Source organism: Manacus candei, unplaced genomic scaffold, assembly GCF_025592945.1.
Source record: "Manacus candei isolate 608988 ecotype Guabito, Panama unplaced genomic scaffold, ASM2559294v1 h1tg000085l, whole genome shotgun sequence".
Taxonomy (NCBI): domain Eukaryota; kingdom Metazoa; phylum Chordata; class Aves; order Passeriformes; family Pipridae; genus Manacus; species Manacus candei.
This window is the reverse complement of record NW_026138133.1, coordinates 718,185-731,307: the sequence shown is the minus strand read 5'-3', so window position 1 is coordinate 731,307 and position 13,123 is coordinate 718,185. Positions and strand designations below refer to the sequence as shown.

Below are 13,123 nucleotides of genomic sequence, written 5' to 3'. Positions count from 1 at the left end.
AATTTTAAATATCTGCACATATATATTAATTTTTAGTAAATTATATTTAATATATTAAATTTTATCTTCTCAAGCATTAATTAATTTGCATAATTTGTGTGTGAAATTCTTAAATCAAGAGCACAGCAAAAAATGCATTTCTAAAGTAAAATCTAATTTTAATATCTATTAAATAGAGAAATAATTTAAAAAGCAATTTATATAAAATTCTTAAGTAGCTCATATATAGTTCCGTAGTAATTGAATATGCAGAGCAAGACAAGTAGTTTTTAGACTTTTGTGTACATTTCATTGTCAAAGAGAAAGTTAAATACTTCAATAGTAACCTACAGGAAACTGCAGAAACACCTGTGGAATATCTCTCCATAATGGAAATTCTTTCAAGCCAAATAACAATGATCTCACATTCACAAAAATTCCTTCAAAATATGTCTTTGTCTTTGCAATAAAGAATATTTTCTGGAAGACAATTGCTGGTTATTTATTGAGGGTCATTTGATATGTTTTAATGACTATTATATTATCAAGTATTGGTGTTTGCCAAGTAAAAATGGTAAATTTTTCCTCAGTATATGCATACGACTTTAATAGTAGGCACACATATAGTGTTCTGTGAGTATGACACAATAAAAAAGAAATTAAAGATTTTCTATAAACAATGTTAGCAAAATCAATACTTTAAATGCCATGAGGGAATAAAATGCACACAGAAGTAGGTGTGGGATTTATTCTCCAATAAGGTCTATACAATTCTGAGTTACTTGTATGTGGGTTGTCGTACCTTTTCATATCTGTGGTACTACTTTATCATGTGACAAATAAGCACTATAACATTAATTTAGCAGCATCTTGTCTCTAAATTATTCTTTCTTTTCATAATTTAATGTTTAGCACTTTAAAATGACAATGTGTACCTTACCTATATCTTGTATTAAAGAATAGGTCACAGAAGAGAGGAACACAGAAAAAAGTGGAGAGGACACTGCAGTCTAATGATTACAAGCAGGAAATAGAAAAAACTGCCTGCATATCACATTTAACTGCCAAATTAGTACACTCATACATCTTTAAAATACAAAATATTATTACGGGCCCTCAGATACTCCCTCTTAACTGAAAATAAGACTGCTTTTTTTAACTGGATCTAAGATGTTCTGAAACAAATGCATATCTATACAACCAGTACAAACCAAATTGTTGATTAATTTATACCAGTCAATAACCAGAAAGTACTTCCGATTTGTATTGAAATTAATATGAATTAAATATAAACATCTGTTTACTGATTTATATTTCATATGCAAACCAAATACTGTTTGTGTTTTAGTTGTTCTACTTAAATTACATATTTTAAAATTCTGAAGAATTGCACCTCTGCTGTTTCAAAAGATGTTAGTAAATGATGCTACAAAACTTATACTAGATGACTATCCAGTAAGACAATAGATTCCAATCTAAAGAAGTCTTTACAAAGTATCAGTCATATAATGAAATTTCTGTAAATTGCTTTAGCTATAAAAGATGTTTCTCCTCCATATATTTCATATTTGTGTTTATAAATTCTTAATGTACAATTGATTAACATGAAAAATCCAAAATATATAATAAATGATATCCAACAAATACCCTGCAAAATTAAGCTGATCCTTCTCTGAACTTGTGTATGTATAAAAAACCACCACATTAATTTTCTTCTGTATGTCTGCTGATTAAATTAAGACATTCCAGCATTACTTTTTCTCATCCTCATGTTTCAGATATCGACCTTTACCTTTTAACACAGCAAATCATCATGGCTGGGCTTCGCGAACGAAGATTTGGGAAGGGCACTACCCACGTTTGTTGCAGACGCATTGGTGGCTCAAAAGGCCAATATGAGATAGACACGTCCAGTTGCAAAAGGCACAGCAGAAAGACTCCTTAGGAGGTATATTCTGCAAGGCACAATTCTTTCTGCGTTGTCTTTGATCATTGATTTCATATTTGATGGAATGAAAATGTACAGATGTTTTAAAAAGCCAAAATTTTACTGAAAATTTAAGCAGAAGGGAGACAAGTACAACTGCATCACCTACTAGTTTAGAACAGCAGTTATTTATAAAGTACATTTTATTATGCTATAGTTAATTATGTCTAAACACATATGCAGAACAGATTAATATCCTAATCTCAATTCTCTAAACTTTCATCAGATGTTACTTACACTAAGCTGCATTATGAAATATAATGATATAAGCTATAAAGGGGCATCAAAAGAAAATTCCATATCTTTCCCTTTTGTGTTTTTATAAATCAAATCAATTTAAATTACCAAGACAATATTATTACTAATTTCATTTTTCCATTTGGTTGCCCCATTAGAATGCAAATTTTGGCAGATTTAATCCCTTTCCCATTTGGTTCAACTACATTTCCTGAAAGGATACCTGAACTTTCACTTTTAACTTACACAAAATATTTTTGCATAACTACATGGGCACAAGTAAAATAATATCCAATACCTCTATGAGTAACAACTGCAAGTTCTTTAGTTCTTTCTATCTGCTCAGCATTTCTTGGTCGTCTTCTTGTGCTTTGTAAATTTGCTTGATGAAGAGAGAGTGCTTCCTTGTAACTGGCCGACTCCAGAATTGATTTTCTTACATTCATAGCTTGCACTTGTTGTTCTTCAGAAGGTTGTCTATGGGTGGTCACTGCACTGGATACAGCAACATCAGCAGATGTGCTAGCAACAGTAATGGCACCAGTAGTGGCCGCAATATGCTCCTCTAACTCACCAGTGGAGGCAGTTTTGATGAAAGAAGAACCTGTGGGACACACAGTAGCACTGGATGCTAACTCTTTCTTTTGAATTGTGTTTTCCTGATCAATCTAAAAGATTAAATTTCCTTCTGTTTAGCATAGTAAAGACAACTGACATAAAAAGAGGAAGGTCAATATGCTTTATTTAAAAATTTGAAGCAATCAGAACATTGTTTAATGCTAGTGAACATTTTGTAATTATAGTGATATTGCATTTTAAGTTTTAAATGTTCTCAAAACTTATACTATAAACTTCTGTACCAGGCATAATGACAGCACATAATTTTCACCTCTGCAAATGCAGTCCTGAAATCAGCATGGCTAGAGCAAAATATACAGCTATATCATTAAAAGGACCCCCATATGTAGAAAAGTGACAACCATCCTATTGAGGAGTGAAACAGCAGCATTATATAGTAACCTAGGCAGCAGGCAAAACCACTGTACTCCAACTGCTAATAAGGCTGCCAAATACATTCATTCTTTTCATCAAAGCTTGACAGGGCTCTAAAAGCCCATTTAGACTTGACACAAGGCCAAGGGTAGATGGATAATAAAAAGTACAAATTTAAACAAATCATCTCAGCATAATTGTTTATACTTAAGATTGTACAGAGGCTTCATGTGTAATTCTCTTTTTGCTCTCTGATTACTGTAATAGGCCAGATTATTTTACTCAAAAACCTCACTCACAAAATGTTGGACAAGCTAAAAAATTGTCTATGAAAACATTAACTTAGCACTTCTAACTTTTTTGTACTTAAAATATATAACCCATGTAGGATTTTTCAATATTTTATTAACATTTTCATCCTTCCCCATTCCCCACATTTGGCTGCAGATGTTTGGAAGTCAAGTCTCTCACCTGTGAGCATTTAGAACATCTAACACAGTAGAAACTCCATCTTGACTGGAACGAATAAATGACTGGGCAATGCATAACAAAATTCACCATAAAAATTTGCATAAACAAACTTGATGTAGCATGAACTGTACTATGTCATACTAGTATCTTTAAAATATGGCTTTTTTATTCCATAATAATGATTAGGAGTTCTTGAACAGTCATTCAAACAATAATGTTCCACACTTCTCTTTTTACTTTTGAGTCATTCTATCATACAGCCTTTGAGACTTGTCCTTAATGGGTAGTGGGTGATATCAGGATGAAAAGAAATTTTCCCACTGTTAGAAACACCTATACACTAGAAAATGGGAATAAGACTCCCAGAGGAACTAAGCAATATATATCATTTTTCATGGACAAGGCATACAGATCTCTGATCAGAATTCTCCAATGTTCTGTATAAATAAATGGAACAGATCCTCATGCCAAAAATACTCAGTCTTGTTAATAAAGTCTCTATTGTTTACTGCAGAAATTTTAGGCTAAAAATGTTTTATTTCATTATACTATTAAAAAATACTACCGTAATAGAAAACTTTAGCGTTATATAGACAAGTAATAAAGCTGCTGTAGGTACATTATTTTTGCGGTGTTACATTTATTTTCTTAAGATCTGTTGTGCAGTACAGCACTTCTAAATCATACAGCGGTGGTTTCCTCTGCAAAACTAAAAAAACCTTAAAAGCACAATGTAAGACTACAGATTTATGTGTCAGGGACCAAACCAAAAACTGTTTCCTGTCCTGTGATGAAAGGGGTATAAGTAACTAAAATAGACCTAGACACGTTTTATTCTTTATTTCAGAATAAAAGAAGAAAACTGTCATAACAATGCATAATATCAAAGGACTAGACTATTTATGATTCAGTACACAATAAATTTTGACAGACTGGTATCAAGCTTAAAACACAGAAAATACAAATGCATGGCCAAGAGATATTTTGTAACAGAAAAATGTTGATTAAAAGAAAGAAAACTTAATGTATGTTACATAACCACTATTATTAAAGCAAAATTTATGTGGACGCATCTTTATCATGCAAGAAAATGTACAAGAACCAGCAGTCACCTGCTTCCAATACCAAGCTCAAAGCAAAATTAGATTCAGAATCTCAGTCAAATGACCTGTTCTGTGCAATTGATTTACAGAGGTACAGCACTTCAAATGAAAACAACTTAAAAGAAAATTCATCTCAAAAGAAAAAAGCAAGAAAAATTAAACTTAACTAAAGTTGCAGAGCTTATACATTGAAAAGTACTACTTTGATACAGAGGCAACTTTCAAGTAGAACACCTAACTCACTAGGCTTCCACATCCACTTACACTGCAGAAAAGAACCGATGAAGAAGATCAGTAAAGTCAAACAGCATGGTTTAATTTACATGGAGGATTTTTGAGAGAAAATTAATGTATGTTATGTATAAACAATCTTGTAAATATCAGCTACTGTATAGAAGAGATCCATTGATCTTTCTCTAAATATAATTTATAATCTGTAATATAATCATGAACTTTGATGTCTTAGTATTTTATGGAAAGTTTTAGACCAATTGAAACACCTATGTTGTATGGGTATTGTAACTTACTCTCCACTTCAGTCATTTGCAGTCACATCCGACATTTCAGTTTGTCAAAGAGATTACTTTAAAATTATATTTTCCTATATAATCCAAAATATACTCACATATTATTTTATTTTAATATTCTGGTTAAAAAAAATAAAGAAAAAAAGAAAATAAAATCTAGCAATAATAAATGGCAGAAGACAGAAGAAAGGAAGACTGAACTCTGTTTTTGGGGAAAAGTTTAAACCAACAATTTGCAGTCAGCTGAAGTCATCTCAGAGGTAGGTCATAGCTTTGAATTCACAATCAGCAACTGAGAAAATTTGAGGCTTGAGGAACTGCCAGGCTGCACCATACAAAGAAGCAATAAGGACAAGGGGTTGAGAAAGAGTAATTGTTGCTCAGGGCATGTGTGCACAAAGAAAGAGAACCTGACCAACCCAGCTGAGACCTACTAGACTGGAACAAGCACTTCTCTAAGTAAGTCGCTGTGGAAGAACAGATTAAAATCAGTAAAACTGAGGAGTTTTCATGTATTAAATTAGCCTGCTTACACAAGGAAAGATTTGAAGCAAGTTACACATAAAAATTTGTAACTTTGTAGAAGTGGAAAGAGATCAAGCTGATGATCTACAGAGCAATTCAGTTTAGAAAACTAGTCTGAACAAAACACTACTCAAAAGTGTTGTAACTGCTAAAACTTAGGATAATGCAAACATATGGGAGACCCATAAGTCTTTCTATTTATACATGAGTGGAAGTTCTTGATTACAGGTTCATTTTTAGTAAAGGAAAGAGGCAATAGCCTTTGACATTTGCCTGAAACAAAGTTCCAAAAATAGATTATGAATCTGTGCTAGAAACACACACTTTGCATATGCAATATACTACAAGTATACACAGGGTTCCTGTTGTAAACATGATAGCAAAGGGAATTTACCCCAGATAAACTCATAGTGGAAGTTCTCATTTAAATTAATTTAATGGACTAACTATTACAATTTCTGAGGGAATAAACTAGGAAGATAATAAATACCTTTGCCCACTCTGCAGAAGCACTCACCAGAAAAAAAATTAAGGCAAAAAATTATATCTAATAGAGTGAAAATGCTTGTTGAAAATTATCTGTTTATTTTCCCTTTTAGAAGACTATAACTTGGGGAAGTTCACTTATTCCATTTCCCCTCTTCTCCAGGTTGAAAAAGCTCAGCTTCCTCATCCTCTTCTCACAGGGCAAGTATTCCAACCCCCAATCATCTTGATGGCCCTCCACTGAACTTGCTTCAGTGAAAAACCCTCTTCCCTGTCATGGGGTCCACAACTTGATGCATTATTCCAACTATGGTCACAGGAATGTTGAGTAAAGGACAATAATCCTTCCTTTTAGACTACTGGCCACAATCTTATTAATGTAACTCAGGGTGCTGTTGGCCTTCCTTGCTGCCAGGGCACACTGCAGGGCCATGCTCATTTTGCTGTCTGCTGTAACACACAGGGTCTATTAAGCAGAACTCCTTTCTATCAGACAATCCTGTTGCCAGGTGTTCTTCCTACCCAAGTGCAGGACTTTACACTAGCCCTTGTTGAGTTTCGTAGGATTCCTTTTGGCTCATTCCTCCAGATTGTCTATGTCCCTACAGCAACTCTGTCCTCAACTATACTGACTGTTGGTCCTCAGCTATAATGACGGGTATTTTGGTGTCATCTGCAAATCTAATAAGAATGCACTCTGTCCTTCATTCAAGCTCATGGATAAATACATTGAACAGAATTTGAACCAGAACAGACTCCTGTAGTACTACACTTGTTACTGGACTCTAGGTAGAGAGTCTGCCCCATTTATGATGATTCTCTGAATTTAATTTTTTTAGCTGCAGTGGTGAAGGAACAGATGAAAATAAGTAAATTGTTTATAAGACCAAATAAATGGGATCTAAGGCTACGGCCCAACAGCTATTCTAATTAATTAGAATTAATTTTGCTGATTAATTCCTACAAATCAGCTTGAGTTCAAAATGTGAAAGCGAACAGGGATATTCACTACCTTATTTATTCAGGATGAATTCAAGATCCAGGACTTTATCAGTCCTTGTGACACATATGATCCAGCCACAGACTTCTCAAGCAAAGTTAAAGGTCCTTAATGCAGATGACCCTAAATGGAACTCAGACGATAGTAGAGTGCTAATGAGGTGTCTGATGTGAAGTCAGCCTGGGACTTTTCCTGTGTATCTTATTAGCAAGTAAACCAGACTATCATTTTGCAATGGGTAATTGAGAGAGAAATTTAGATTGTCTTCAGTAAAAATTAAAAAGTATATCTCATTAAAGAGAAAAAGAGCTGCTTAAAATTATATATAGAATTTAAAAATTAGTAATAACTATCTTCTTTCTTCTTTCAGATGCTGAAGGACTTTTAGTCAAGACTTATTTAGCTTCCTTATAAACTTCCTATACTTAACTAACTTTGGAGTGACCAGTGCATCCTATTAAGAAGACTTTTTTCTTTCCTATCTTAATTAACTGTTCTCTTTGATGTTTTCTGTCACTAAACATCTGAATGCTAGCAAGAAATTTCCAATAAAGTTACAAAGCTAATTAGAAGAATATATTCTGGATCTGTTAAAGGGCTGTTCAAGTTAGTGTAGATATAATAGCTTATTTGACTCTTTTAACATATTTTAAATATGTCATTCCAGCCTTATTATTTTAAAAAATCACTTTTTTTAGTCTTCAGAAATTTCTAGTATCTTTACCTGTTCTTAAGTTCAAATTACAGTTCTGCTTCTGTCGATTTACAAGAAAGTAACAGAAAAGAAAGGAATCAGATACATAAACATACATTTGAGAACTTAAAATCAGTGTTAATGGCTGACATAAAACATTCTTCTGACCAAATCGATTTTCAGTTCCCAGCTATTTAGAAAAGAAATAAAACTGTGGATTTAAAGAAATACATGACTGAAAAAAAAATATGGTTCAAAACAAATTGCTAGACTTTAGTTCAAAGAGACAATGATCCCTGGATTTATACAAATAGCAAAGACTTCAAAAGCTGTCTAGCCAGATGTTTAATAAACTACTTTGTGTTCCTTTTGTTTTCATGTTGTCCACAACTGTGTGAATTGATTCAGAATTTAATTTTTGTTTTCTTTTGGTACCAGAAGTTACTTCTTTGCATTACCGCATTCTTCTCTGATTTTTTTTATCCTTCCTTTTCCCCTCTCTCTTTTTATCAACCTCTCTATTGTTATTTCTTTCTTCTTTTTTTATCTGTTTTATATCAATTTCAAATGTAAATCAATTGCTGCAGTAAGACGTATACCGGAAAAGTCTGAAAGTAACAATTAAGCATCAAACAGAAATTTTCGGTGATGCAGGAGATATGTCATCCGTCAGTACACACAAATGCATGTGTCTATGATCTTCCAAATGCTTCTCTCAGTGAACTTAAGATCACTTTACATTTTTAAGTAGATACTGAAAATATAGTAAATTTATGCATCTTAAAGTTATCAAACTGATTACTTTTGAAAATCTGAAAATCCAGACAAAGTCGACCTTCTAGTTTTTGATAACACAAACATGCCAAACATCTTTAACATGATTTATGTCCTCTCCACTAAACTAAGGACATAAACAGAGAACTACTACTTTTTTTTCTTTTATATATATCTATCCAAATAATAGATTTTATTGCAGAAATGTATGCTTGTTTAACAGAAAAAAAAATCCAATATAGGCCCACATATGGATAATGTTTTCAGTTGGTTTAACTTAGGAAGTACTTTTTGAAAGATCTATTATTTTTAAGACAAAACAAAAACCAAAACCAAAGTTTAACACAAATGAATGTTAGTAAATGAGAAATCAGTGATTTGAAATACAAAATAATTATATTCATATAGTTATACTGTGCTTTCTTTTCAAAAGACATGTGCATCAATGATAAATCTGTGTAATCCAATATAACCTACCAAAAAACCCCAAACAACCCAACTTATAAATTCTTCAACAATACTATAGGAATATATTAAATGAATTATATAATGCTGGCAATGGAAAATATTCATGTCTACTGACCTTATTACCTGTAGCCATCTTAATAAGGGTACCTTTATTGTATTTGTTAACTAAAAAGCCTTGCCAATATTGTCTTATATATATATTTTCTTTCTAACTTGGTATTGTGAATTGCAGTGCAACAGAAAGTGTTATTTCCCCTTTTAAAGGATAGGATAAAATCGAATAGGTAACTCTTAAAGAATAATTACAGATTATGTACACAACAATGTATATAGAAACCATTTAACAAAAAGATAAGTTTAAAATTTAAAGGTTCTGATTTCTAATTCTGTTTTCTGTGTCACCATGGACATGCCATCACATTGTAGTTCTCTCATTTCTTTTCAACAAAATTAAATCCACACTTTCCTTTTATTGCCAGAAAGATATTAATATTAGTTGCTTAATATCTGTTCAGTGTTATTAGCAAGTAAAATGGCATCCATAAATCAAATATACAGTTCAAGATAGAACAATACTTGCCATAGCTTGATCTACATAATGATATGGATTTGACACTCCTTTTTTTCACATTTTCAATGAAGTTCAGATACGTGGAAAACTAAAGAATCTTAAAACCAGTAATAATCATCTTTCATTTATTCTTAATGGCAAAAAATCTTTGTACCATTGCTTTTGAGTATCTACATCAGGTATCTAACATTTGCCCTAAGCAGGCTAAATGCCCAAATTTTCTATTCTAAATCCAGTGTTAGGCATCAAGAAGCTATTTGACACAAACTTAGCACTAAAGATTACTAAAGACTCCAGAAATTTATCCAATGCAGTCATCTTCACTACAGGGAAGATTATTTTAAGAGCTTTTTTAACACTTAAGCACATATTTTGCATTGTTTACCCTACCTGTGTCTAGAAAAATTAACAGAGACTGTCGTCTAATAAGTATAATTTTACCAGTAGTAATACAAGGCCACGGAATTTATATTGACCCCATGTAGGCTGGCCTTGGCCTGAGGATGTTTTCATTATTTTTGGTAGCTCATAGTTGTCAAGTGAATATTTCCTGACCTGATTTTATTTCAGAAATGTTGTGCTCTGATAATACTGCATACAACAATGGTCTGATAAAGCTACATAATCCCTGCATAGCAAGCAACAGCCCTTTACACTTAGTGAGGCTGAGGGAGGCTAATGTGTAACTTTCAGATTTTAATAAACAACAATGAGAAAGAGGGAGACTGTGTTAAGAAAACATACAAAAAAGAAATAATCAAACTCCAAGACTGAAGAGGAAGCTCACTCCGCCACCTCCAGGAGCATCAAACTCCTTCTAACAGAAACCCTTGGATGATCTCAATTAATTGTAATCTCCACCCGAGGGCACACTAAAAAAGGTGAAAATAAAGTAGAGAAATACAGTGGAGAGTAGGAAGGTAGTTCTTAACTTTTATAAATGTATTATTATTATTATTGATACTATTCTGTATTACATAATTTAGACTACCAGACCATTAAAATTTTATTTGAATAAAAATAAATTATCAATTCCATATACATTGTGTTCCCTTCAGCCACAACAAGGTTCTGTGGCTAATATTATATTATGTAAGTGAATTACAATCCAACTAACTTTAGACCTGAAATTTTGTATACCAAACATACATTATCTTTCAATGTATTTTACACCACTGAAGTACTCCTCAATAACTGTCAGGACTCTGAGAGTTCTAAGAGGCCTAAACAGCACTGCCCATCCTTCCCTGGGCCTCCCCCCACCCACGTCCATGGGTTCAGGACCACACGTGAAGCCATCAGTCTCTGCCCCAGTGATGCCACATCAGCACTGGTCCTCTGTTCCCCACTTCCCTGCCCTTCCCAGCCATGGGGCTAATGTCCCTGCCTGTCCTCAGCCTGTCCTCCTTCCCATGGAGGTGCCTGATGCCCTAGTCTGGGTCTGCCTCCAGGTGCCCCCCACAACCTGCTCTGTTCCCTGGCTGGGGGCAGTGGGACCAGCACTGGCTGCAAAGTCCAGCACTGATGGCCTCAACCCCAATTCTCTGTGGTTCCCAGCTCATCAGCCTTCAGGGAGCCAATGGCCTTTGTTTGTCTCTTATTCACTGTGAAAAATAAAATGCCTATGAACAAAGCAAAGCATTACATTTAAAAAGAAGAATTATTTTTCCCTTTCTTTCCTCACTTGGACTAAATAAAAAAATAAAGTTAATATCTAAGTAGTATAAATGTTAATTATAAATAAAAGCAAAGTTGAATGATTTATAAATGAAACTGTACCATATTTGTTTTTTTGATTTTATCTAAAAGGTCAGGACAGTTTAAAAAATAATACTTTTAAAGAAAGGTCAGGTCCTAAATGAGATGAAAACAATTCTCTGGGAAGAAAAACGTTCCTTCAGTATAAAAACTGATTCAAAAACCACTTAGACTTTACAGAGATAAAACTATTCTTGCAGAACATTACGTGCTGTCAGCACCAAGTGGGCAGTAAGTGAACTTTTAAGCTATGAAGTGGCATCCAGTGCAAAACAAGAGCTTTGCCTCAGGAAAAGCTTCCCTGTGAGATGCCCCCAGTAATCCATTAGCCAACAATTTCAAGATGCCCTAAAGTAAATGCTTACACACTAAAATAAATTTCAAAATCATTTTGAAAAGAGTTACATATGCATTGCCTTAATGAGCATTTCAAACAATTTTGCACCACAACACAATGATAGCAATGAAAGTGTTCTCGTTTAATAGCCAAAATGACTAATATCCAAAATAGCTGTCTCCATTGCTGCAAGTATCTTCCCTTATCTTTTTGTTGTACAGAGAAATGTTCACAAAGAGAAATCTTCTACAGAAAAAAGATTTATTGACATGTCTAAAAACATGGCAGTTTGACACCATCTCCCATAATATCCTCGTAGGAAATGTGGGTTAGATGAACGGACAGTGAGGTGGATCAAAAACTGGCTGAATGGCAGAACTCTGAGGGTCATGATCAGCAGTTAGAGGCCTGTAGTCAGTGGCATCCCCCCCAGATCAATATTAAGTCCAGTCTTATTCAACTTGTTTGCCAATAACCTGGATGAAGGGAGAGAATGTATCCTCACTAAGTTTGCTGATGACATAAAAACGGGGGAGTGGCTGATACAGCTGAAGGCTGTGCTGCCATTCTGCAGGACAAGTGTGGCCAGCAGGTAGAGAGAAGTGATTCTCCCCCTCTACTCAGCCCTAGTTGGGCCACATCTGGAGTGCTGTGTCCAGTACAAAAAAGACAAGGAGCTACTGGAGAGAGACCAGTGGAGGTCACAAAGATGATTTGTGGTCTGGAGCATCTTTCTTATGAGGAGAAACCATGGGAGCTGGGCCTATTTAATCTAGAAAGGAGAAGACTGAGAGGGGATCTCATTAATGCATATAAATGTCTCAAAGGTGGCTGCCAAGAGGATGGTGCCAGACTCTTTTCAATGGTGCCCAGCAACTGGAAGAGGAGCAATGGCCATAAACTAAAACACAAGAAGTTTCACCTCAACATGAGGAAGAACTTTAGGTTGAGGGTGACAGAGCACTAGAACAGGCTGCTCATGGACTCTCCCTCTCTGGAGATGTTCAAAACCCAGCTGGACATGCTCCTTTGAAACCTGCTCCAGGTGACCCTGCCTTGGCAGGGGGGATTGGACTAGATAAGTCCCTTCCAACCCTAACAATTCCATGATTCTGTGATTTTTCAGAAATGGCAGCTGGATTTGGATACTTCTTACATTTCTTGGGTCATAGAACTTAATAATGTCAAATTTTGAGATGGCTGGTTGCTCACC

General features: G+C 34.3%; 1 protein-coding gene and 1 long non-coding RNA gene across 5 annotated transcripts in view; one reads left to right on the top strand and one right to left on the bottom strand.

The window, feature by feature from the left end:
• Window positions 1–13,123, bottom strand: part of CSMD3 (CUB and Sushi multiple domains 3) — a 619,378-nt gene that overhangs the window by 362,782 nt on the left and 243,473 nt on the right. For 2 of the 4 annotated variants that reach the window (XM_051812144.1, XM_051812141.1), the window contains exon 7: window positions 2,502–2,807. The exons of the other annotated variants lie outside the window; for them this stretch is intronic. In XM_051812144.1, coding sequence (XP_051668104.1) covers window positions 2,502–2,807 — 306 coding nt within the window. The remainder of the gene's footprint in view (window positions 1–2,501; window positions 2,808–13,123) is intronic. 4 annotated transcript variants of the gene reach the window in all.
• The window catches only part of LOC127482125 (uncharacterized), a 244,313-nt gene that overhangs the window by 199,020 nt on the left and 32,170 nt on the right, over window positions 1–13,123 (top strand). The gene's annotated exons all lie outside the window — the stretch shown is intronic.